This window comes from Chionomys nivalis, chromosome 12, assembly GCF_950005125.1.
Source record: "Chionomys nivalis chromosome 12, mChiNiv1.1, whole genome shotgun sequence".
In the NCBI taxonomy this organism is placed as follows: domain Eukaryota; kingdom Metazoa; phylum Chordata; class Mammalia; order Rodentia; family Cricetidae; genus Chionomys; species Chionomys nivalis.
In genome coordinates, this window is record NC_080097.1 from 70,989,671 (window position 1) to 71,017,635 (window position 27,965).

The 27,965-nt window shown below is 38.6% G+C and overlaps 1 protein-coding gene across 3 annotated transcripts in view; it reads right to left on the reverse strand.

Moving 5' to 3' along the window:
- The window catches only part of Adk (adenosine kinase), a 390,903-nt gene that overhangs the window by 123,271 nt on the left and 239,667 nt on the right, over positions 1 to 27,965 (reverse strand). For all 3 annotated transcript variants that reach the window (XM_057786610.1, XM_057786612.1, XM_057786611.1), the window contains one exon: positions 8,668 to 8,838. In XM_057786610.1, coding sequence (XP_057642593.1) covers positions 8,668 to 8,838 — 171 coding nt within the window. The remainder of the gene's footprint in view (positions 1 to 8,667; positions 8,839 to 27,965) is intronic.

Below are 27,965 nucleotides of genomic sequence, written 5' to 3' on the forward strand. Positions count from 1 at the left end.
GATAATCAAACATTCAAATGACCTCACAAGAGGAACAAGGAATGTAGCTTTGACTGAGCTCTTGCCTAGGACGCTCCAGGCCCTGGCTCTGATCTCCAGCATTGCAAAACCAAAACCAAAGGAAATCAGAAACAGGCATTCCATTTGCATTTGCAGCTCAAGAGTGAAAATACATACAGTTCCTTTGGAGAGGAATCTGGTACTCAAGAAAGCCATGCATGCACTGTTATTTGATTCATCATTCTCATTTCTAGGAACTTTCCCTGAAGAAATACCTTTTATAGTACTTCTATTAATACACACACACACAGTTATTTAGTGAAAGACGTTTTTTTTTTTTTTCCTGTGAAATTCTGGGAATACCTTAAATGCTCACATATAAGAAAGAGACTGGATCAATTACAGTGTGTTCACACAATGGGGAACCATTATACTTTTCTAAAAAAGAGAGAGAGACTTAATGGAAGGATCTTCAGGACAATCTTGAAAAAAAAAACTAAGTATAAAGAGAATGTATAGTGTATAGCCTTCCATGAAAACATGAATATGAGCTAGAAATTACTGAGATCAAGAAACAAGTTTAGAGTTGGAAATGTAGCTTAGTAGATAGAATTCTTGTCCAGTAGCATGAAGCCCTAGGGTCAGTTCCCTGCACTACCGAACTGGTGGGTAGATTCAGAAGAGTCAGGAGTTCAAGGTTGTCGTCAGCTATATGGTGACAATCAAGACAACGCAGGTGTGAACTCTGGAAGAATGTGGAAGGAGGTGGGTGAGGGGTGATGGGAATGAGGCTTCAAAATAAACGTTTGCACTCATGATGTTCAGAACCATAGACAAGGCTTACACAATAAAATCTAATGTAGTTAGGAATAAAAAAGAAGCCATCTAAGTAGCCAAAATATTATTTTGACAATACATTCCAAGGCTAAAGCAAACAACACCAATAAGAAAACCAAAAACAAAAAAACAAAAAAAACAAAAGCAAAGGGAAAATTATAGGTTGTTTTTTTTCTTTGCGTTATGTCTGAAAGACACTTATGGGTGAGTACATATGGTATTTGTCTTTCTGGGCCTGGGTTACCTCACTCAAAATGATGTTTTCTAGATTCATCCATTTGCCTGAAAATTTCAAGATATCATTTTTTTTTTTACTACTGCATAGTACTCCATTGTGTAAATGAACCACGTTTTCCTTATCCATTCTTGCGGTCGAGAGGCATTTAGGTTGTTTCCAGGTTCTGGCTATGACAAACAATGATGCTATGAACATAGCTGAGCACATGTCCATGTGGTATAATTGACCATCCTTTGGCTATATACCCAAAAGTGATATTATTGGCTTTTGAGGTAGTTTGTTTCCTAATTTTCTGAGAAATTGCCATGTCGATACCAGCTTGTATTCCCACCAGCAATGCAGAAGTGTTCCCTTTTCCCAATAACCTCTTCAGCATAGGTTGTCATCAGTGTTTTTGATCTTGGCCATTCTTACAGGTGTAAGATGGGATCTTAGAGTTGTTCTGATTTTCATTTCTCTGATGGCTCAGGATGTTAAGCATTTCCTTAAGTGTCTTTCAGCTTTCTTAGATTCCTTTGTTGAGAGTTCTCTGTTTAGGTCTTTACTCCACTTTTTTTTTAAATTGGATTATTTGATCTTGTGATGACCCATTTCTTGAGTTCTTTGTATAATTTGGAGATCAGCCCTCTTTCTGATGTGGGGTTGATTGGTGTGGGACAATGGTCTGTATTCTGTGTGATTTTTGGGGGACTGCAGGAACCGGGAAGGACAGAAAACCCCAGACAACAGTTGATGAAGATCTTTTTCCCATTCTGTAGGCTGCCATTTTGTCTTGTGTTTTTCAGTTTCAGGAGGTCCCATTTATTAGTTGTTTTTCTCAGTGTCTATGCTACTGGGGTTATATTTAGGAAGTGGTGTCCAGTGCCAATGCGTTGAAGTGTACTTCCCACTTTCTCTTCTATAAGGTTCAGTGTGGCTGGCTTTATGTTGAGGTCTTTGATCCATTTGGACTTGAGTTTTGTGTATGGTGATAGATAGAGATCTATTTTCATTCTTCTTCATGTTGATATTCAGTTGTGCCAGCACCATTTGTTAAATATGCTTTCTTTTTTCCATTTGATACTTTTTGCCTCTTTCTCAAAGATCAGGTGTTTGAAGATGTGTGGATTGATATCTGGGTCTTCTATTGGGTTCCATTGGTCCTCCTGTTTGTTTTTATGCCAATACCAGGCTTTTTTCAGTACTGTAGCTTTGTAGTAGAGTTTGAAGTCAGGGATTGTGATGCCTCTAGAAGTTCTTTTATTGTGTCTTGGCTATCCTGGGTTTTTTGCTTTTCCATATAAAGTTGAGTACCGTTCTTTTGAGGTCTGTGAAGAATTTTGTTGGGATTTTTATGGGCATTGCATTGCTTGCTTTTGGTAAGATTGCCATTTTTACTATGCTAATTTTGCCTACCCAAGAAAATGGGATATCTTTCCACTTTCTGGTGTCTTCTTCAATTTTTTCTTCAAAGACTTAAAATTCTTGTCATACAAGTTTTCCACTTGCCTGGTTAGAGTTACTTTGAGATATTTTATGCTATTTGTAGCTATTGTGAAGGATGATGTTTCTCTGATATCTTTCTCAGCCCACTTATCATCTGTGTATGAGGGCTACTGACTTTTTTGAATTAATCTTGTATCCAGCTACATTACTGAAGGTGTTTAAAGTTGTAGAAGTTCCTTGGTAGAATTTTTGGGATCACTTATGTAAACTAACATATCATCAGTAAGTAGTGACAGTTTGACTTTTTTCCTGATTTTTAACCCCTTGATCTACTTTTGTTGTCTTATTGCTCTAGCTAGGACCTCAAGAACTATATATATATAGATATATAGATATGGAGATATATAGATATGGAGATATATAGATATGGAGAGAGTGGACAACCTTGTCTTGTTCCTGATTTCAGTGGGATCACTGGGAGTTTCTCTCCATTTAGTTTGATGTTGGCTGTTTGCTTGCTGTATATTGCCTTTATTATGTTTAGATATGTTCCTTGTATCCCAGTTCTCTCCAAGACCTTTATCATGAAGGGATGTTGTATTTTGTTGAAGGCTTTTCCGGCATCTAATGAAATGATCATGTGGCCTTTTTTTTTCCAGTTTGTTTATTTTATTTTATTTTTTAAAGATTTATTTATTATATATACAACATTCCTTCCATGTATGCTCGCATGCCAGAAGAGGGCACCAGATCTCACTATAGATGGCTGTGAGCCACCATGTGGTTGCTGGGAATTGAACTCAGGACCTTTGGAAGAGCAGGCAGTGCTCTTAACCTCTGAGCCATCTCTCCAGCCCCTCCAGTTTGTTTATATAGTGGATTACATTGACAATTTTTCATATGTTGAACCATCCCTGCATCTCTGGAATGAAGCCAACTTGATCATGGTGGAAGACTTTTATGATGGTTCTTGGATTTGGTTTGCCAGTATTTTATTGAGTATTTGTGCATCCATGTTCATAAGTGAAACAACTCTCTTTCTTAGTAAAGTCTTTATGTGGCTTGGGTATCAGGATAATTGTAGCCTCATAAAAAGAATTTGGTAATATTCTTTCTGTTTCTATTGTGTGGAGCAATTTGAGGAGTTATGGGTATTAGTTCTTTTCTGTGCTTTCGAATTGGACTTCTCCCGCTTCTATACCTATTATTCTTAGATTTGGTCTTTTCATAGTGTCCCATATTTCCTGGATATTTTCTGCTAAGCTTTTGTTAGATGTAATGCTTTCTTTGACAAATGAGTCTATTTCTTCTATTGTATCTTCAGTGCTTGAGATTCTCTCTTCCATCTCTTATATTATGCTCTTTATGCTTGTCTTTGTGGTTCCTGATCTTTTTTTTTCACAATTTCCATTTCTATACTTGCCCTGGTTTATATTTTATTGTTTCTATTTCGGTTTTCAAGTCTTTAAATGTTTCTTTGACCTGTTTGATAGCTTTTTCTTGGTTTTCTTTAAGAGATTTGTTGATTTCTTTTATTTTTTTCTTCGTCTTTCCCTCCATTTCTTTGAGGGAATTTTTCATTTCCTCTTTAAGGGCCTCAAGCATTGTCCTGAAGTCATTTTTTAGGTCATTTTCTTCTGCTTCATCTAGATTTGGTTATTCAAGTCTTGCTGTTGTAGGTTCACTAGTTTTTATTAGTGTCTTGTTGCTCTTTGTGGTGTTGAGTGTGTTCTTACTCTGTCTACCCATCTTTTCTTCTGATTGGTGTAGTTGGGGCTGTCTGTGTCTCTGGTGATCAATCTTCCAGGGGTCAGTGGATCCAAGGCTCAGACGGTTGCTCCTCGTGGTGCAGGCAGGGCCATGCTTCCAGTCACTCTGGAGGTCACTCAGTGTTCCTGGAAGTTGCTCAGTTCCTGGAAGGGTTGTGCGGCGAACGGACTGTGTGAAGGGTTGTGCAGCGAATGGACTGTGTGAAGGGTTGTGCAGCGAGTGGACTGTGTGAAGGTTGTGCAGCGAATGGACTGTGTGAAGGTTGTGCAGCACTACAGGACACATAAACACCAGTGAACTGCATACTTGAAGATGGCTGGACTATTAGCTTTGCTCCTTCCTGCCTTCTTTCCTGTGTCTGTCTTTTCAGAGGGCAGTCACGTAGCCCAGGCTGACCTTGAACTGCTAATCTTGCCTTGACCTCCCAATTGACTGGAGTACAGGCCTGTGAGGTTTCTGTGGCCAGGCAAGTACTCTACCAACTGAGTTGCATTCTGAGGCCTTGCTAAGACTTCTTACTGCAATACAATAAGAAAGTATATCACATCACTTAGTAACTCACTTTACCTATATCAGTGGCTCTCAACCTATGCATCACACCCCTGCCAAACCACCATCGCCAAAAATATTTACATTATAACTCTTAACAGTAGCAAAATTAGTTATGAAGTAGCAACAAAATAATTTTATGGTTGGGAATCACCACATGAAGGAGCAATGAAATTATCTTATGGCCGGATGTCACTACTGTATTAAAGGGTGGTGTCTAATTTTAGGTCCACTTGTGTTTCTCTAATGATCAGAGATATTGAGTGTCTTTTCATATGTTTATTGGCCATTTGTACAGTTCTTGTTGGAGAACTATTTACTTAAGTCCTTTGACTGTTGTGTGTGCCCATGTGTACATATATGTATGCATGTGTGTTTGAAGACAGTCTACCTGTACATAGCCCAGGCTGGCCTCAGCTTCTGATCCTCTGCTTCAACCTCCAGCATGATGACATGTCATCATGCCCAGTTTCTTTAACAATTTTTTATTTTACTTGTTGGTTCTTTTGTTGTCACTGAGTTATATATTTGGATAGCAACCCTTATTAAGAATGATTAATAAATATTGCCTCCTATTATATGGGTGTCATTTCACATTCCAGTTTTTCGTTGAAGCAAAAAACATTTTTTGTGTGTGTGTGTTAGTCAAGGTCTCTCTTTGTAGTCCAAGTTAGCCTTAGACATGCTATCCTCCTGCATCTGTATTTTTAGTAATGTGTTAGAGGACTGTTCTGTCATTGTTGGCGATAAAAGTACTGAATTTTTGATAATTCCAATTAATATTTTAAGTTTTGACTGTATTGTACTTTATACACTTCTTTTCTAAAAAGTGAAGACCACTTTGATATCACCAACGTTTTCTATAAACATAGTTATATTGGGGATTATTCTTTTTCTGTTTCCCTAAGTCTCTTGTCTGCCAAACTTTTAGCACCAATCATTGATTGATGTATTTATACATAACTTTTGTCCTTTAAACTTTCATTTATACATTTGATTGCTCATTTATTTATGGTATGTGCATGCCAGGCTGCACACATGGCAATCAGAGGACAATTCTTGGAAGTAGTCAGTTCCTTAGTTCTACCTTGTAAGTTTTGGGCATCACACTCAGATCGTCAAGTTTGGTGGCAAGCACCTGGACCCATGGGGTCACCCCTCCCTCCCCCCTCATTTCCTTTCATGGACTTAACAATTCAAGCTTACACTAAAGAGCTGCCTTTGTAATCTGAAAGGTTCCATCTTCATTCTCTTCCTAATTAAGGTCTCTGTGACTATCAATCCCCACTTTCAAATCTGACAGCATTCAATTTTCTCAATCTACTCCTGAATCCTCACTCTTTGGAATCATACTTTCCTTGTAAACAATGTTTCTAGCTTGTCTTCCTGGAGTCAAGAACACTTATGCACTGCCAGTCTAATTTCCCCAGACCATAAAGGGTGAATGTCAATTTCCCCACAGTGACTCTCAGAATGCTATCCTGGTGACACAGTCCTCTATGTTATTTAAAGGGCTAAAACAACACATCTCCTACTCACTTCATTGACCTTTCAGGAAACAACATGAGGGTTGGAGTTGCTTCAGTGGTTAACAGCACTGGATGTTCTTCCAGAAGACCTGAGTTTAATTCCCAGCAACCACATGGCAGCTCACAACCTTCTTTTTAACTCCAAACCCAGGGGATCCAACTTCATCTTCTGGTCTTCACAGACACCAGGCACACATGATGTATGGTCATACACACAGAGGCAAAAATACTCAGACACATAAAATATGAATGAAAAATTTAAAATCTATCATATAAACACACGAATAAACACAGGTGCACACACACTACAGTCACGTAGGAAAATGCAGGTTTTAGTCAAATGAGACTCCAGCAGCTGTCTCTAAGTCTTCAAGTCTTTCATCTCTATTTTTTGTCATTGTCTTAATGTTCTTATTTGGATATGAATTGTCAACCACAGGCTCATTTGTTTGGCTGTTTGGTCCTTTGGTGGAGCCTAAAGAAGGAAAGACTGAGCTGGAGGAACTGGGCCTGTAACTTCGTTTACTTTCTGTTTCTTTTTTCTTTTCCTTTTTTTCCTCTTCTTCCTCTTTTCCTTCTTCTTTCTTGTTTGTTTTGTTTTTCAAAACAGGACAGGTTTCTCTGTAGCTCTGGAGCCTGTCCTGGAACTCGCTCTGTAGATCAGGCTGCTTTCAAACTCACAGAGATTCGCCTGCCTCTGCCTCCTGAGTGCTGGGAGTAAAGGTGTGTGTCACCACCACCTAGCTCCTGTTCTGTTTCTTAATCTCGAGATGTGTGGAGTCCTGTTCACCATTCCCACTGCCATAAACTATGCCACACCTCCCTGCCATGATGAACGTGATCCACAACCCAGCTGAAAAATAGCGTCCCTCCCTTAAGTTGTTCCCGGTCTGGTATTTGGTCGCAGTATGAGAAACATAATTAACACAGTTAATGTGTAAAGAAGGGAACATCTTCTCTCGACGGTGCTGGTCTTCACATGCTCACACATTTGATATTCTTTCTACAGATCAGTCCTTCAGTCTTCACGCAGGTGAAATGACAAATTACTTCCAGGTCAGTTTCTAAGATTCTTTAAGGCAGATTGCACTTAGTTTACTGACATATAAAATCAATTAGTATAACCAAATATTAGAACCAGAACGAATTTGCAGGATGATCATTTTATACAAAAACTTCCAATGTTCACAGAAGTTCAACAATATTGCTAACATCACAAGAAAGCTCAGTCAAAGCCTTTTCTATCTTATTTTTATGGATTTTTAGCTTCTCTTGAGTTTTAATGGGAGAAAATACATCACTGGTTAAAAAAAGAAGCTGCAATACTTACAATGAAATTCTATTTTAACATTTTCAACTACAATACAAATATTTCCAGAATAATCTTACTAATAAATTTAATATAAATTATAGTATCAATATTTACTCATAATTTACTAACTTTATACACAGACAGAAGATTTTAAAAATGAGAAAAGTTTTTTTTTTTTAAGAGAATTTTGGTTGTGGTCATAGTTACAGGTCACAAATGCATTTGCAGAAGTATAGGAATCTAGAGTAGGAAGGGTGAATTTTACTATATGTATATTAAATACCAAGGATTTAATCTTTTAAGAATTTATTTTTTACTAAGAAGGTATTCTGTAGGAAAATACAGAAAATACAGAGAAGAGAAATCTACATTAGGTGACTCTTGTACCATCACCAAGGACACTGACCCCAAATTTAGGGTTTTACTTATGCATTCCTAAACATGCACATAGACCAGAAACATTAGATTACTTTTCCATTTTGTGTTTTAGAGACAGGATGTGCTTACCTTTGCCTCATGGATTGGTGCAGGAGAACTGTCTGTATTCTGTCACTCATATTTTAAATAAACGCTGATTGGCCAGGCAGGAAGTATAGGTGGGTCAACCAGACAGAAAGAGGCGGGGTGATGAGAACAGGAGAATGCTAGGAAGGAGGAAGCCCACTCCTCCCACTCCTGCCCAGACTCCGAAGAAGCAACATGTGATCTGCCCTGCTGTGAAAGGTACTGAGCCACATGGCTAACATAGATCAGAATAATGAGTTAATATAAGCTATAAGAGCTAATAAGAAGCCTGAGCTAATGGGCCAATCAGTTTATAACCTATGTAGACCTCTGTGTGATTTTCTTTGGGGCTTCTCAGCTGTGGGGTACCAGATGGGACAGATACCCCAACAAGCCGGCCCTTCATGTTACAATGGATTTTGGGATGAAAGGCATGTACTACCACACCTGGCTCTAGTTCATTCATTCATTCATTCATTCATTCATTCATTCATGCAACTCACCGTCTCATTTCCAAAGAGGATGTCAACATAAGGCATGACGTCCATCAAGGATCCCTTGAAGAACTGGCTAATAAACGGTGCAGACAAATTCAGAGTGAAGACCTTGTTGTTCTCAGCAGCATAGCGAGCCACTTTCAATACTGACTCTGGGGACACTGTAAGAAAAAAGCCCTGGGCGAAGAAAAAAAGAAGAGAAAATTAGAACTGATACCTCCACAGAGTTAATCTAGGTGTGAATAAAAGGAATCTATAGAAAATGTCAATGCCTGTACAAATTTTAAGTCCCAGGCAGAAAATGGCTGTATTTAGCAAGAAAATAAAAACATCATGTGAGTGCTACATGCTTCATATACGCTGTTACTATAGAGAAGAAACACTATTTCATATTATATTATATATGTGCACTCCCAAAGAATTCTTGAAACCTATGAAAGAAAAATACTCTAGAAGTATATTTGAATGAGAAATACAAACGGAGTCAGATCAAATCCTTCTAGCTTCTTATAAACCGCCACATCCTGTCGGCGATTTAAAAATAATGTTTATGTTGAACATAGCTTACTTAATATCTTTCATTTTATTTTATAGCCTCGAGAAAGTGCTCCCTGTGTCAGCTAAGGCTGGTCTGGAGAGCTCCAGGGGTCTGGAGATTACATAGTGCCTAGATTTTTTTAATACTAATTTTTAGTTAGAATTTTCAAATAATAAGAAAACAATCCAAGACTACATAAGAAAATTATTTTAATTAGCTTCATTTCAGGAAAGTTACATTTTAAGATACTGCTTATCTATTTTTTTCATAATAAAAATCTTCTTAGCTTATATTAATGCCTTCTAGAAGAAAAAAGGCAAAGATATGGTTAAACCTAAAGGAAGTGGTAAGGAAGGAAGAGGTGAGCAAAGAGAAGCTGAAGTACAATGGCAGAAGATGGACCTGCGTCAGTGCAGAGTTAATAGACAGGATGCACTGGGACAGCAGCATGCAGGTGAAGCGAGGACGGAATGCGGGCAGTGAGCTTGCCTCACAGATTGGAAAGGTAAACTGGATAGCAATAACTTACCAACAACAAATAATGCCTGCATTTGGCTATGGAAAGGAAGGCCACATTGGAGTTCTGAGTATGGGGCCTATAGAATGTTTAATATGTAAAAGGCAGAGTAGAATTTAAAGATGAAATTTAAACAATTTAAAAAATATCTGGTCTTACTCTTCAGTTGTGGCCAAACTACTCAAAATCTGTATAAAAAAGTTCAACTCATGAGTAATGTGTTAGAAGAAGAAGGCTATGGTTCCAATTACCAAAGAGGATAATATGGACCAATAAGAGAACAGACGACAGAAAGACAGAAAAGGAGAGAACAAAGGAAGTTATCCAGGAGAAGATGGCAGAGAAATATGACCAGGAATTTCAAGAAGGTGCTTATGTGCTCAGGATCACAGAGGCAGAGGCCCTGAGCAGAAAGATCCGCTGACTAGACAGACACTTAGTCTGAGAGTAAACTGCAGAGCGCTGGAAGGACTGGGGGAATTAGGGGAAGGAATACCAATCAATCATCTCAAGTTTACTGATTGGTTCTGCTGTACCAGGCATTAGACTAAAAGTTTACAAACTGACAATTATTACAAAATCTATGGAGTATACACTCCTTATTGCTCTCATTTTACAGATAATTCTCAAATCAAAACAGAGAAATATCTTTCAGGTTTTATAGCTTCTATGTAATGAGCCTAGATAAAAAAATTATTCCTAATAGAATGCCCCAGAGGTTAGGGAAAAAGGTTTTCTTTTATGAAAGAGTGGGGATGAGAGGATGTTCTTTTTGGTCTGTTTATTTGAGACAAGGTCTGCCATGCAGCTCAAGCTGGCCTGGAACTTCGGAACCCTGTAGTCTCCCCCTCTTAAGAGCTGGATAACAGGCATGAGTTACCATATCTAGCTTCAGAGGACAGTAATTAAGGATAGTTGTATTCTGAGCATTTCTGCTTTCTTTTTCTGCAAAACACCAAATCTGTATTTACATTCACATATAATATCATAACTTTAAGCTTAAATATATCATAAATAGAGCATCTTTATGGTCAGACAACTTAAATATCAACAATTAAAACAAATCAAACTGAAATGAAATAAATACATGAACAAAAATCCAACAAAGTGCACCTCTATCATATGTACTGTTGTCTGAAAGGAAAGACACAGGTATAGTGATATTTAATGTGTTTTTAATAAATAAAGCTTGCCTGAAGATCACAGTGCAGAGCTAAGCCATTAGAGGCCAGGGAGTGGTGGCACACACCTTTAACCCCAAGACTCAAGGCCACCCTGGGCTACACTAGATTTAATCTGTCTAAAAAGAGAAATAGAACTCGCACAAAGTCCCGTACCTTTAGTCCCAGCACTAGGGAGGTGGAGACAGCAGTGATATGGCTGGGCAGAGAAAGGTATATAGGTAGATAGGAGAAGATAAGAGCTCACCACAGTCTGAGATTTGGTGGAGAGCATTGCAGTCTGCAGTCATGCTGAGGACGGGATCGCCCCTTGGTTTGTCTGAGCCTTGGTAGAGGTAAGAACTCTCTAGTGGCTTGGCTGCTTTGTTTTTCTGATCTTCAGCTTCAGTCCCAATATCTGATTCTGAGTTTTTATTTGTGCTACATGTGGTGCCCAACTTTTGGGGTACGAATTCACAAAAATGCTGTTTGCCTGTGGCTTTGCAGCCACCAGCATAGCTGCATGGCTATGATCCTAGAGAAGCTAAGTATAAGGTGAACCCTAAGAAAAACATACATAGATTCACCTGGAAAGGGGAAATAGACAAGATCGCCTGACAGAATTGGGAGCACGAGAGTGGTGGAGCGAAGGGAGGGTAGAAGGGGAAGAAGAGAGGAAAAACAGAGGGGGAAGGAGAATTTGAGGGACTAGGATAGTGGAGATAGAGAAAGGACAGAGATGAGAGCAAGAAAGAGATATTTTGATTGACGGAGCCATTATGGGGCTAGCAAGAAACCTGGCTCTAGAAATTCCCAGGAATCCAGAGGAATGACTCCAGCTAAGACCCTAAGGAAGAGGAGAGGGTGCCTGAACTGGCTTTGCTTGGTAGTCAGACTAATGACTATCTTAAATATCACCATAGAACCTTCATTCAGCAACTGATGGAAACAGAATGCAGAGACACACAGAGGAACACTGGGCTGAGTTCCCAAAGTCCAGTTGAAAAGTGGGAAGAATGAGAATATAAGCAAAGAGGCCAAGACCATGATGGGCACACCCACTGAAACAGTCTACCTGAGCTAATGGAGCGTTTTTCTACACCATCGTCTCTGTGGCAGTGTGCACAGACTTGCTGCGTTAGTCTTTTATTTAATGAGAAGAGTTTCAAGCTCCCCCTCTTACTTTTCTCTAAGCTGTTATAGCATGAAATAGAAACCTCCCAGAGTTAGCGTTCTGCCAGCTGTGCATTACCCTGCCAGCCACAGGATGGACTATATAAAGAGTAACCTGGTCAAATAATTAGGCTTCTCACCAACTTCAGACTGAAAATTTGATCTGTACTCAAATATATATGATTGTAATTTAAGTCACAGAACAGTATGCCTCTAGAGTCTAAATTTGGCTTGATTCCAAACTAATGTATGTTGTATGTGTTTTACTTTAGAATATAATAGTATTGTAACATGGATACATATTTGATTTTTGTTAATTTTATAAAGAAAAGGCAAAAGATTAGCTTCTAAATAAGTAGGAAATGTATAATTTAATTCTATTTCAAAATATTCTCTTACTTTGTAAAATAAATATTGAGAATTTAAAAACGTTTGGATTTGTGTTCTGTTAGATTGCAAAGACTGTTACAATGCATGCCAACCATAACTTTTCTCCCCAGATTTATAACCTTTGCCAAGGCACGTGTTCCAGCCTACAGCATGACACAGAATAAAAACAGTACTGCCACAAAAAGAACTGTTTGGTTCACATCAGGTTTGTAATAAAAATAAGCTGAAAGTCTATATATGTATGCTTTAGAAAAACACTCTATATATCTGGCAAAGTCTTAGGATTTTGTAGTTAATGATGTCTGTTTACACAGTTAGCTCTACATGTCTCTCCCTGCAAATAACCCAAAACACAGTATATTCTCTTACAGTTTGAGAAAGCAATAATAGGGCTATCTTTATTCATTACAATGGAAAACAAAACAAACACCAGGAAGATGTGAGTGAAAGACTAGGTAAAAGCAAAGATCATTTTAGCAAAGCTTGCCTTCATGACTAGAAATCTTAACCACTCTCAGGCATTCCGGTAGAGTATCAGAAATACAGTAAAAATGAGAACTAGATGAAGAGAAAGGGAAACAATTTTTTCTCTTTACTAGTATTTAATTCAGAGTCATTATTTGAGGTCCTTTATAAATGATTTTACCTAAGAATGTAAGCTTTTAATTAGGAATTTAAGGTATGAAATGTGTATGCGTACACAGACAACTAATTAAGTATAAGTTTTTATTGATTCAAAAGAAAACAGAAGCTGGGCAGTGGTGGCGCACGCTTTTAATCCCAGTACTCGGGAGGCAGAGCCAGGCGTGAATTCTAGGCCAGCCTGGTCTACAAGAGCTAGTTCCAGAATAGGGTTCAAAGAAACCTATAGAAACCCCATCTCAAAAACCACAAAAACAAAGCAAAACAAAAAACCAATATCAACCAAACAAAAACAAAGAAAGAAAAGAAAACAGAAGGGTTTCACTGTAACTTTGGAGCCCATCCTGGAACAGGCTGGGCTTGTAGACCTGGCTGGCTACGAACTCACAGAGATCTGCCTGTCTCTGCCTCCCAAGTGCTGGGATTAAAGGCGTGAGCTACCACCGCTTGTTTGGTCTCAGCCCCACCTTTCACCATCTTAAACATTGAGTATTGTTTCTTTAATTGTTGGAGAAGAGCCTGTGTCAGTACAGGACTTTACTATTAATTTCTTTTGGGGAGACAAGCTGCAGACTGGCCTAAAAGTAATCATGTAACCTAGGGTAGTCTCAAACTCCCAATGCTCCATGCCCAGCTATTTTTCAGGTTCTTTACAAAGTTTATGAATCTGAGTCACCTGTGTTCCCAGTCTTCTGTTTGTTTCCCCTTCTCCTGGGATTAGGACAAAATAAATGAGGATTTTAATATTTCTAAAACAAATTATTTTTTTAGTTCGTAAGTTAGAAATAAATTCATATTTCAAAAGTATGGTATTTTCTTTTGTTACAGATTTTTTATGTATTTTTAAAACTTTTAATCAATGTAGCATTCATATGGCTATGTAATTGTTGACAATGGGGGTAGGGGAACCCTAAATTACAAGTTCTTACCATTTTGCCAAATTCAGTGCTTGCAAGCTCTTTCTGTGTAAGCTGCAAAAAGATGATAACCCACTCAACTACCTCCACATCCATTTTATGCTGGACAGTATAAAATAGTACTGTCTGTTTCTGCCCTGTTTAGGGAGTTTTATATTAACATAAACAAAGGCCTCCTTCCCACCTGTTTGTAGTACCCACCATTTAGTTAGAGTCATGGTCATTCCCTGTACATCTATACTTTGTTTCTGAAAAGGCCTCACTTAGCCAAGGCTGGCTTGAACTTTCTGTGAAGCAAATAGTGAATTTGTGCTCCTAAACCTCCTGCTTCAGCCTCCTGAGTGCTAGAACTGCAGACATTAGAAACTACATTACATCTATGGTAAAATAAAGAAATGATGGCTGGGCGGTGGTGGCACACGCCTTTAATCCCAGCACTTGGGAGGCAGAGGCAGGTGGATCTCTGTGAGTTTGAGACCAGCCTGGTCTACAAGAGCTAGTTCCAGGACAGGCTCCAAAACCACAGAGAAACCCTGTCTCGAAAAACTTAAAAAGAAATGATGATGGGGCTGGAGAGGTGGCTCAGAGGTTTCTGAAGAGCCCTAGTTCAATTCCCAGTGCTCACATGGTAGCTCACAAACGTCAGCAGTTCCAGTTCCAGGAGAGCTGAGGCTTCATGAGCATCAGGCAGGCACGTGGTGTACTAACACGCATGTGAGCAAAGTAAACACAATGTAAAAATTAACCTTTTCTTTTTATTTAAAAAAAGAAATGATGAGAAGGGAATGCACGAAGAGCAGAAATGGTGAAACCTAGGCATGGAGATTTACATATTGCTAATAATTTATTTTAAAAATTGGAGATAATTATGCTTGAGATTAAAAACATTAAAAGTAGATTTTGTTCTAGTGAAATAAATACTTATACAATCAGAAGATATGTATAAATACTGAGAATATTAATTCAATTAATAAGACTTAAGAGCAGATAAATAGTTAAGGGTAAGTCTATATTTCTTCTTGCTTAAGGCTCAAAAACAGGAAATGCTAAATTTGTGATTAGCCGCGTTAGTAAATATATGCCACTATTTACAGAAACAGAAGGGAACAAAAAAATTGTATGCTTAAAAAAAGGAAAGAAAAAAGAACAGAGTCACAGGAAGCCTGGACTAGCAGTACAGAGGGAAGAACTTAGATGGCAGATGCCTGTCTCAAGATGTGCCGCTGTTGTCTGCTTTAAAAAATACAGAGAGCCTGTTTTCAGTGCCATAGTGACATCAGCTGAAGGACACAGTTGTGAGAACGAGTAAGTCAGAAGTAAAAAATAACATATATAACACCCAGATAACATGTTTTCTTCCTCTTAGTAGATCCTTTATTTTGTGAATCTCCCAGAGAGTGTAAAATACATTTGTTCTAGTGGTGGGAGAGATTAAGTACAAATTACAACAAACCATAGTTCATTGCTGTTGTAAGGAGAATATTGGCTTTGACAACCATTAAGATAATGTATAAACAGGATAGATGGTGGTAGCCTTTAATCCCAGCACTCGGGAGGCAGAGATAGGCAGATTTCTGTGAGTTCGAAGCCAGCCTGGTCTACAAGAGTTAGTTCCAGGACAGCTAGGGCTGTTACACAGAAAAACCCTTTATAATTATGATATTATGATGTACAATATTTCATATGAACAACAGCGACAAAACTGCTAAAAGAAAGTTAAAACAAACACACTAGTGAATGCTGTGACATTTGTCACCATATACTGAATGAATGTGTCGAAGGAACAGAAGAGAATAATTGCCCTCTGTCTTTCCGCCTGTGCAGCCTGTAGAAGGCACAAATGCCACCACTTATTCCTCATATATCTAAATCTTTTCAAGGATTAAAATACCAGAAACTTGAAGTATACCATGTCTACCACGAATGAAGTCAATTTTCTTTTGCCATATGTAAGTCCTTCAAATACAAACACATGAACAACCAACCAACCAACACAAACAAAGACATAAAGTGAGAGGCAGAAAGGAATATGGATCTTAGGAGGTTAACATATGTGAATATTTACCTTTGTTTTGCTGAAAGTAAGAGAGTATGAGATATCCTAGAACTCTGTTTGGGGGGAAATGTAAGGAGAATGCACAGCAAACGGAAACACACTTTGAAGTTGTAGGTAGAATGTAAACACACACACACACACACACACACACGAAACAAGGCTACAGAGACTGGGGGGATGGCTCAGTACCGAAGAGTGTGTGCTGCTATTGCAGTGGACATGAGTTCATTTCACAGCACCTACACTGGGCAGCTTACAAGGACCTGTAACATGAGTTCCAGGGGATTGAATTACTAGTCTCTGCAGGCACCTGAACTTATGTGCACACAAACATACAAATACAGTTTAATTAAAATTTTTAAATAAAAAAATCAACAACAATCAAACATTTTTCATGAATACACATAAATGAAAGATAGCTATCAACAAACATATTAGTGTCTGTGGTCTTGAAGTCAGTATTAGGGATCAGGAACAGTCTGAAAAAAGTAATATTAAATGGAGCTGTAATCAGGTCAAGTGACTGTACCTTTATGAGACCTGAGGAGATGGCTAAGTCACTTCCCCGCAATTTAAACAGATGGCACCTCTCCCTCCTTTCATTCCTTCTCATTCACTGAGCTTGGAGTTTTTGGTACAAGCACCCTCCAGACTTCCTAGTATACTTATTTTTAAGTTTTAAAAACTGTGTCTTTGTTAACTATAGGGGTTTGGGCAGTTTAACATGTCATCTTTAGGTTGATCTCATCTTTAGGTTGGAATGATAAAACCAAGACTCCAACAATTAAGTCAGAAATGTAACACAGTGCAGGACGTTGGAGTATGAATTTTAGTATATTTACATTGTATTAATATATTACCATAGAAATGTAAAGTATTAAAAGGTGCCCCTCCCTTAGGAATGACAAGTTCTTTTTACAGCCTTTAGTTAATGGTAAACAAAAATGTGCTCTTTAACTTAGATCCTTTGAAATATAAATACATAAAACAAAATCCATCGTTCCCATCCCAAAAGCTTTCCATGCCTCTCCCCTCTCCTTGATTCAATCATCCCATGTCCTGCTGACAGATTAATTGCCCTAATCATTCTTCTTTTCCTAGTAAATTAAATCCAAATGCCTCACACCCAGCACTCAAGCATCCACAACAGCACTCCAGCGTACACAGCAAACCAGCTGTAACCTCCATGTTTCCACAACATATGTCCAGACTTCAATCATACAAAATGATTTGTCTCTCCTAAAATAAATCTTTTGAGTCCTTCCATTGTTCCATTTGAAACGTTCATTACTCAGACCTGTTAGAATTGTACCACCACTGCCAGGACAGTATAAATAAAAAAAAAAAAAATCAACTTTCGTTCACCCCAAAGGGATCTATTCATTCCTCTTTGAACTTCCAAAATAGGCAGTATGAGTTGGATAACTGATTTTACTGACTTATTAACATAAGGCACTGGCATTTGTTTCCCCGCCCTGAGAAGCTAGGGCGCATCATTTGTGTCCTGTAGCACAAAGCGCAGTGCAACCAAGTTTTTTGAGACTTAACATGAATTCCTCTGTAACTGAAGTGCTATTTTGAAAACAATGAAAATTTAAGACTGATGTATTCTTAAATGCTTAAGAAGATTATATTCATTTTAGAGCTAGGCAACTCTCTCTAGTGCATAGTATCTGAAACTTGCTCAGTTCACAGAGCCTTTACAGTTTGTTATTTTTTCATGGCATCGTAGCAAATGCCTAACAGTTCTGTTTTGTAGCAAGTAGGTCCAAACAACATAATGAGTACCATCTTTACAATTTGATGTAAGTTTTAGAAAAAAAATACATACTAATTAAAAAAGAAGTAAAATTATTCCAAGTCCCTGCAGTATATGCAAATGGGATATGTGAACTTTCGGGGCCTTGCTCAAGTCTTCTAGCCTTTCATTCCGACCAAGCACTGCCCTTTCCCTTCCTGCTGATGTGATTTCAGAAAGTACTACTTTTCAAAGAAACATCAACCTTTCAAACTATGATATCACCCCAGAGGAATGCAATAAGTCTGATATTGAAACTGATGTAAAATATCCAGAGCGATCTTGAGGGTTTTCTGTAGTGTTCAGGGGTGTCTCTGTGTACAGTTTGGGAACTTAAGCCAGCCAAAGAAAATACCTTTAATGTAAACTATTTTTATTTGAGGAAGCTAAAGCCATTCATGGAGCATTTAGGAAAAACATTTTCTCTGTATGAAACAGCACAAGTAACCTTGCATATTAGGTGACACTCTGGAGGGCAGTGGGAGGGCATTTTGTGGAGAGCTGGCCCTGAGAAATAATAGCCGGCAGGCAGCTGCCTGGAAGGTGAAGTACAGGGAAAACACCATGCTGGGGTGACCCAACAACTTCACCAGTCTTCATTTATCTATTCTACTGCAATCTTTCTCCACATAAACACGCTCTTTACTTCCCTAAAATGTGTAAAGGACAATCAGCCAGTAGGCATCCTCTACTTTTCAATATAACTTCCAGTGGTCCACACTGATGAAACTCTTAGAGTCATCCCACGGGGCGTCCAGGGAACCTAGAAACAAAGCCTATGCCTGTTGACACTTTCTCATGTGCAAAAATGCTGTATTACACTATGGAGTCTGTCCTTCATTTTCCAGGTGACCATAAAAGGGATACTTGTTTACAAAGGGCTCAACTCAATAAATATTTAGCTTTGCAGGCGTCATGATTCCTGTCAAACCCACTCTCCTGTTAGGTCAGCAGAAAGGTAGCAATCTATAACACTTACAATGAGTGTGCTTTGATGGAGGATGGTCATTGGTTAATAAAGAAACTGCCTTGGCCCGTTTGATAGGCCAGCCCTTAGGTGGGTGGAGTAGACAGAACAGAATGCTGGGAAGAAGGGAAGTGAGCTCAGACGCCATGCTGCTCCTCTCCAGGGCAGATGCGATGAAGCTCCAGCCCAAGATGGACACAGGTCAGACATGCTGAATCTTTCCCGGTAAGACACCACCTCGTGGTGCTACACAGATTATTAGAAATGGGTTAGTCGAGATGTGACGGTTAGCCAAGAATAGGCTAGAAATAATGGGCCAGGCAGTGTTTAAATGAAAACAATTTGTGTGTTGTTATTTTGGGTGTGAAGCTAGCCGTGTGGGAGCGAGGCAGGACGAAAAGCAGGCCTGCTCGCTTCATTACTACAGAAGTGCTTGAGTGACAATAAAATTTTATTCTCAACAACAGGAAGTCGTTCTTGTTGAAAACTTAGATAAAAATTATGTTGAAGAGAAATTTCTACAGGAAATTCACTAGGCTAAGAAAGTAAGAGTGTGTACTTTCCTATTTGTAGTAAAGAACATTAAAAAACTTGAAAATTAAAGATTATAGAGATGGCTCAGGGTATAAGAGGCCTTGTTGTTGTCCTTGCAGAGGGCCTCATGGGGGTTCATTTCCTAGCACCCACTCGGCAGCTAACAGCCACCTGTAACTCAGTTCCAAAAGACATGAAGTCTATCTCTGGCCTCCACGGGCACCACATATATGTGATACAAAGACACACACACACACACACAGGAAAAATACTCACTCATAAAATGAAAATAAACACATTTTTAATAACAGACAAAGTCACACACATACACATACATAAAGAGAGAGAGAGAAAAAATTTTATATTTTTCAGCATCGTATTTAGAAGTGAGAACCATTATTTTCTGAAGCTACCACTAAATCTACATAGGCCCTTACGACCGAGTGTAACATCTGACTTTTCTCTTCACTGTGGTGCTAGCTAGAGACTGGACCCTTCGCCTGCTGAGTGGCAGCTCCTACACTTGCTTGTGTTGCTGCTGGACTCCACTTTCGGTCTTCAATCCCATTCAATGCTTGACTTTATTGAAAACAGAGCTTTAGTTCTGAAGGTGGCGGTTGGTGCAAGTCTATAATTCAGGGAGGAGGAAGCAGGTGGGTCAAATGTTCAAGGCTATCTTCAGCTTAACATTGCAAGTCTGAGGGCAGCCTGCGCAACATGGGACTTCATATTTTTCTCAAACAAAAGCAAAAGCAAAAGAAAACAGCTTTAAAGCAGACCTTCTATTGCTTCCTCACACAGGCCAGGGCCACTGCTCGCTCTTACTCAGAGTGGATGTATACTCTATAACGGGGTAGGAAAAGCTGTCAAGTACTAGAGAGTGCTGACGAGTTCTCTCTCTCTCTCTCTCTCTGGAAAATAAAATCACGTGCTTGTAACCCCAGCATTCAGAGGGTGGGGAAGAAAACTGTAAGCCTGAAAGTGACCTGAGCTAAAGTGTGAAACACTGTTTCAAATGAGAAAAACCAACGCAATGGTACAAATTTAGGATTCACAAACCATATCCACGTGGACTAGATTTAAAATAGCACAGAGGTAGAGCCCCTCCCAACACATAAGGCCCTAGGTCCAATCTGTGCCCCAAGTACTGCCCCCTACTACCTTTGTTTGCCAAGGTGTTATACTTCTTTTAGCTCCAGCTCTGGCTTATTTTATGGTAAAATTACTGCACTAAACACCTTTTACGCTTGCCAAGTAGGCTGTGCTGGCTGATCAGCCACAGAGTCCGGGGAATAACCCCTTGTCGCCACATTCAGCCATTTTATGTGGGTTCTGGGTTCCCAATGCTTGACCATCAGAACTTCACCGATGAGCTGTCTTTGTATCTTCCCGCTTTGTTTTATTTTTATTTAAAAGTAAAACTTCCTGCAGTAGAGCTCCCTAAAATGCATTTTTCCCAAATATATAATATTTCGGCAAGGTAGTTCAAGTTTGTAATTCTAGCACCCAGGAGGCAGAAATAGGACTGATGCAAATTCAAAATCATCCTGGTCTCAAAGGCAGGTTCTAGGCTAGGCAGAATTATCCAGCAATACCCTGTCTCAAACAAAATAAGCAAATAAGAAAGACTCAACACATAATAAAGTGGTATGTGACTTAGCCCCCCACCTCTCAAAAAACTGACAGGTTAGAGACAGTAATACTTAAATTCTGATCTGCTAGCCACTACACAACAAGAGATCTATTTGATTTTCATGAATCTCAGTTTTTGTTTTATTTTTTCCATTTTTAAAAAAGCAGGTAGGACACTGGTAGAGGACTCCCAAAATGTACATTTCAAATTTACTAAAATTCAAATCAGTTTTAAATGAAATGAAGTCTTAAAGAAATGCAGGTGAATGTTTGTATAAGTGATTAATACAGCACAAACTTCCTTTTCAGTCTTATACAATCGTTATCCGTAGTTTTACCATACTACAAAGATATCCTATTTCCTCATTCATAAAACACTACCCCTAAGAGGCTGAGAGTACAGCTCAATGCTGGAGCACTTGCCTAGCATGTATAACATGGCACAGTGAAAACATAAAAAAACAACTACAGGAGCTGGAGAGATGGCTCCGCGGCGAAGAGCACTGGCTGTTCTTCCTGGGGATGTACGTTCAGTTTCCAGCACTTACATGGCGGCTCACAACTGTCTGTAACTCTAGTCCCGGGGGATCTGACACCTTCACACAGACATATATGCATGTTAAACACCAATGCAATAAAATAAAAATAAATAATTTTAAAACAACAAATGCTCTGCCCTCAGCAACCACCTTATCTCCTTTCTGCTTCAATGGATGTTAACTATTCTGGACATTTCAACAAACGGCCCAAAATAATGTGATCTGTGTCTTCTTTCACTACACAGTGAGTCAGAGATCAATGAACAGCATAGGACTGTATTCTTCTCTGTTTGGTTAACGGATGCTATTGTGCGACTATATCAAAATGTGTTTCTGCTTACGAACATGTAGGCTGTTTCCACAGTCAATTAGAAAAAAAAATTGTTTAAAAACAATAAATAGGGGTGCACCCACCCACTGAGACAGTGGGGCCGATCTATTGGGAGCTCACCAAGGCCAGTTGGACTGTGACTGAAAAAGCATGGGATAAAACCGGACTCTCTGAACATGGCAGACAATGAGAGCTGACGAGAGGCCAAGGACAATGGCACGGGGTGTTGATTCTACTTCAGGTTCTGGCTTTGTGGGAGCCTAGACAGTTTGGATGTTCACCTTCCTAGATCTGGATGGAGGGGGGAGGACCTTGGACTTTCCACAGGGCAGGGAACTCTGACTGCTCCTGGGACTAGAGAGGGAGGAGAAGAGGAGTGGGGGGAGGTGGAGAGGGGCGGGAGGATGGGGAGGGAAATGGGAGGCGGGGAGGAGGCGGAAAATTTTTTTTTTCAATAAAAAAATAAATAAATAAATAACATAAAAGATGTGTTTTTGAAAAAGGTTTGAGATTCTGCGGAGGGAGTTCCTTTAACTTACAAAGGGATAAATCTCAACAAGCCAGAAGGAAAGCTAGTACTAAGTTTCGTTCACAGAACACTAATTAATTTGAGAATTTAATAGAAAATGCAAGTTCTACACATGATGAGGAATAGAGGCTAGAATGGTCACTTATGACTGTAATACAAATATTCAGGAAGCCGAGATAGGAGAATTAGGAAAAATTTAAAGCTAGCCTGGGCCATAGAGTAAGACCCTGTCTCGGAGAAACAAGGAAATGTAAACTGAGAACACAAATGCAGTCACAACTCTATAGGTTTTAAAAAATATTAAGTGTGTGTGTGTGCGCATGAGTGCATACACGTGTGAGCTCACACGTTATAGCATGCTTATGGAGGTCAGAGGACAACCTGAGGCAGTTACTCTCAACTTCTACTGTGGGTTCAGGGCTCATGTCCTCAGGCTTGGTGGCTCTATATCTGTTTTAAAATCTGGGTTTTAGAATGGTACAAGTACAGCTATTTTTCTGGATAATTGCTTTGGCTCTTTGGAGTTTGTCTTTTTTGCTTTATGAAGTATCATTTTATCAATGAAAAAAAACTAAGCTGAAGCTATTGTCTTATCATTATGAGTGACCAGTGTTTTTATTTTTGGTAAAGGTCAGATTTCATACCACTTTCTGGAACATAGGAAAGAGCAAGACTGTCAGTAAATGTACTCACTTTGACCCTGACATATTCCTCTTAGGTGCTGCCAGAATGTCAAAAACAGAGGGTGTTCTTAGACATGAATAACTTCTTTATTGCTGATTGCAGTTGGATTAGTCCCAGCCCGCTCACAACAAAAGCACAGTCAGTCAGCAAGGTACACACAGCTCTTGACATGCGACAGGAAACACATCAAGCAGGTTTTCACTTCATGATACTGAATTTTGTAGGCCAATTATATATTTTTCAGAAAACATTTTGTAGATATTACCTTATAGTCATTATTAAATTATATGATTTGATATCACTTTTAAAATGTGAAATGTGGTCAAATGCATTTTTAACAGTGATACAGGATAGTAGTTCCCAAACTTGTAAGGCAGGATGCAACAATCTGCATTCCCATAGCTCTGCAGGCGATTTTACAGAAAACAACTGGTTAAAAAAAAGTTCAAACAAATCCATCCATTTTCCATTACAAAGATATTATAGTTTTCATGAAGATAGCAGGAAAAAAAATCCTACCATGAAATATCAGCCTGGCAGCAGCAGTGGATACAGCAGTTGCAATACAAATTGCTGCTTGTTCTACAGGAATCTCTAGTATTAACCAGAATAAAAATGAGACTTAGTTTCCTTGTAACCATGGCATCGGCCCAACCATAGTAGTTCTATTATTTGGGGGCATAGCTTAGGTTTCCAAATCACCTCTCATTAAAAGTGACCTGTAGCTAAAACACTTGATAAATCGACCTTGTCGATTTGCATGTCAAATTAAAGCTCAGAAGAGTTAAACTTGTGCTAGGTCACATGACTAATGGTTTAAGGAGGGACTGGAGTGCCAATTCACTGACTGTTCCACTTGTTCACACACAGACCCTGCCATTAATCCACAATCAATGACACCTAGGAGAAAAATGATCATAGAAGACATAACTTAGCAACTGAGAGCAATGCAGACAGGGTAACATGAAGTAGTTCATTAAATATGGAATTTATAGAGAAACTCAAATGATCTTGTCTCAACACCTATTAATAGCAGATTCTGAGAGACTTCTGATATGCTACATGGTCCATATTGCTCACTATACTTCCGGTTTTAAGCTCAATCGATTGATTTCTCATGAATTCTTGATTAGTGATAAATTCTTATGATTTATAATTCTAAAGTAAGAAGTTTTATATTACTGTCTTGTAACAAATTTGCTTAAGTAACACTTCCTCAAAGAATTGTTGGTAACACTAAAAGCCCCCAACTTGAATGTTATCTGACTAGATGTCATTTATTGTTCTCTGTATTTATTGTGTATGTGTGCCTGTGTATGTGAGTGCAGTGCCCCCAGAGTCTAGAACAGAGTACTCACTGAAGACTTCCTATTGTCTTTGATTTCTTTAAGGTAGGATCTTACTATGTAGCTCTGGCTGACCTTTACGTAAACCAGGTTGGCCTTGAACTTAGCAGTCACTACCTTGACCGTTGAGAATAAAGGCATGTGGCACCATGTTCGGTAATCACTATAAAAATTATTCTTTTTCAGAGTAAAATGGGAGAAAAAACAGTGCATACAGTTAAAAAAAATTAAGGTTAAGTTGAGGGAATCCAGATAATTGGAGTAATCCCTACCACTCAATTCATTCATCATCTTAGAAAAATAGAGGACAAGGACCATAAATTTTAAGTATAAAAAATATTTTTCAAAACAACTGCAACAACAAAATCCCAGGAAGAAAATGAATAAAAACCTCCAGTAAATCCCAGAGTAAGATCCACAGCTTTTAGACTCACACAGCACTAAGCCTTCTAGGGACAATGATAAAAACCAGGAAGGAGGCAGCATGAGAAGATCCATATATCCACCTATCCTACCATCCATCCATCAGGCCACAGTTGAAAGTTAGCACTAACCAAAAGAAGGATTAGAGAGAATAAAGGCATCATCTTAATTGACCCTCCTATTTTGCTACTGAACATAATGGGGATAAAGGAGAAAAATGGGGGCAAACAAGTAAAAATTGACCCAAGAAAGTTAAATTTTATTAACTTTTTTTTTTTTTTGGCCAGAAGAGCAAAACCATCAAAATTTATAGGGACTAATTATTTTAAAAAATGAATAAAATAACACCCATACCATTGTCATTACGAAGTTTTTAGAAAACTACATGGATCCTAAAATAAAAAGCAGATTAACTAAAAGGTTTAAAAAGGAGGAGAAAGAAGTTAGACTTCTCAAAAGGTAATTAAAGTTAAAGTATCATGGCACAATGGTTTCAAGACTCCAAGGGAGACAATTCTTTTCTAGAATTCCGTATGAAATAGTGAGTAGCCATGAACTCAGAGGAGCTAAATCCATGTATGTAAGTAGCCATGAACTCATATATGTAAGTAGCCATGAGCTCAGAGGAGCTAAGATCCATGAACGTAAGTAGCCATAAACTCAGGAGCTAAGATCCATGAACATAAGTATAGCCATGAACTCAGAGGACCTAAGATCCAAGAACGTAAGTAGCCATGAACTCAGGAGACCTAAGATCCATGAACGTAAGTAGCCATGAACTCGGAGGAGCTAAGATCCATGTACATAAGTAGCCATGAACTCAGGGGACCTAAGATTCATGAACGTAAGTAGCCATGAACTCAGGGGCTAAGATCCATGTACGTAAGTAGCCATGAACTTGGAGGAGCTAAGATCCATGTACATAAGTAGCCATGAACTCAGGAGACCTAAGATCCACGAACGTAAGTAGCCATGAACTCATGGCTAAGATCCATGAACGTAAGAAGCCATGAACTCAGAGGAGCCAAGATCCACGAATATAAGTAGCCACAAACACAAGGAGCTAAAGAAACAAAGAGATGCGGGACTTTAAAGCTCTAAAAGGAAGAAAATCACAACTTAGCTCCCAAAGGATGAGTGTATAAAAAGGTAAAATAGTGTTTATGAATAAATTTAATTTAAATATTCCCTTGGACAATTACTGAGGGCAGAGTCCAGGATGTATGTATGCAGGAATGCTTAAAGTCCGTCTTTTACAGTGAGTTATAAGTAGAGGAAATGGATGGGCTAGAACACTTTTAAAACTAGAGAGGTAATTAAGTGAAAAAAAAAACCAGCTAATTTCTTATAAGAAATGGGCTGGGATATATTTCCTTTTTACTGTAAACCCTTAAGCACAAAATGAGTTAACTATGTACATATGTAATTTAAATTTTAACTTAATAAATTTTTAAGAATTAAAATAACCATAAATAATTCTATTTCATAATTCAATGCAGTAAATGAAAACTTAATGTATTACATCTCTCTCTAATGAACACATGGTAACAAGAATTTTAAGTACTGTATATCAGAGGAAGTACACTGCAAATATTTTTGTTGAATTAAATAACCAAAGATTGTCATCAGTAAATAAAAAGATACGTGAGTGGCATCTATTAGATCTTCTCAACTCTGACCTCACTGAAAATGAAGGAAAACATAGTGGGTACATAAAACGATATTTTAAGATTTCTTATGACCTTTCTTAGATCTGGAAAATATTCTTTGCCCTGTCACATAAATACTTTGGGCATAAAAATTGTCAAATATTTTGAGAATTTCAAGAAATCAAGATCATATTTTACATATACCAGTTAGATATTATCCACACTTTACACCAGTTAGATCCACCTTGCAGATATACAAACTGAGGCTGAATGCACAGGAAAAATTAGGGAATAAAAACATCTCACAATTTGGCTATCTCTACACAATTAAGAATGGCCAGGCATGGCGGTGCCCTCCTTTCATCCCAGCACTCTGAGAGACTGAGACTAGCTTGCTCTCCATAGTGAGCTTCAAGACAGCCAGGGCAACATGGAGAGACTGCACTTCTCCCTCCCCCAAAAGGATGCTGAAACTAATACAAGAACACATGATAGAAAATAGCAATTTCACATAATCTAAAAGTACACTGCTACAAGATAGTTTTGTTATTATGAAGGAGAGAAAGTTGAAAACACTACTTTTGCAGCATTTAGTTTTGTTTGTAAGCATTCAGATGCACATGAGCTGTGTGAGTGTGGAGGTCAGAGAACCACCCTTGCAAGTTGGTTCTTTCCTTCCACCTGATGGCACAGTCTTTCTTGTTACGCTTTTGTTCTGCATGCTCCATGCTAGCTCACTCACATGCTTCTGGGTGATCATCCCTTCTCTACCTGCCATGTCTCCACAGTAGGCTTACAGGTGCCTGCCAGGACACTGAACTTTTTATTTGGGTCCCAGGGACTGACTAGGGTCCCTAGAAAGAAGCAGCTTCCCAACCCAATGTTCTTTTTAATTTCCTTTAATTTTCTCAAGACAAGAAGGAATCCTGTTCTTCCTGCCTCTGCTTCTAGAGAGCTGGGCTTCCAGGCACATGCCACCATGCCCAGATAAAAATATTTTACAATCAAAGTAGTACCATTAGAAAAAGGGCAGAAACAGATATGTACCGCCTCTGGGAGACATGAAGGACTGACTACCTCTGGTGTTTCACACAAAGTGCATAAAGTAACTTAACCATGTAGAAACATAAGAACAATTTAAAGAACACCCTAACAAAATAAAGACCTAAAATAAAGTGACGAAAGACAACACGGAAACATCTTCCTCAGTGCTCTCCTACAGGAGAAATCCAAAACAAAGTGACAATAAAAGCCCTATTTACTGTAACTATGGGAATAACCATTAAAGCTTATGCCACAGTCCAAAATGCTGAAGAAATAATTGTGGCAATGTATTTCTGGAGAACAATACTGTATAAGAAACACAGTATCCCTGACACCTGCTAGATATAAAGAGAGAATATAAAGGACCAAAAACTCCAGCATTTTAAACTACACTTTTCTTCTATATAATTAAATTTTTGGTTGCTGTTACATCTC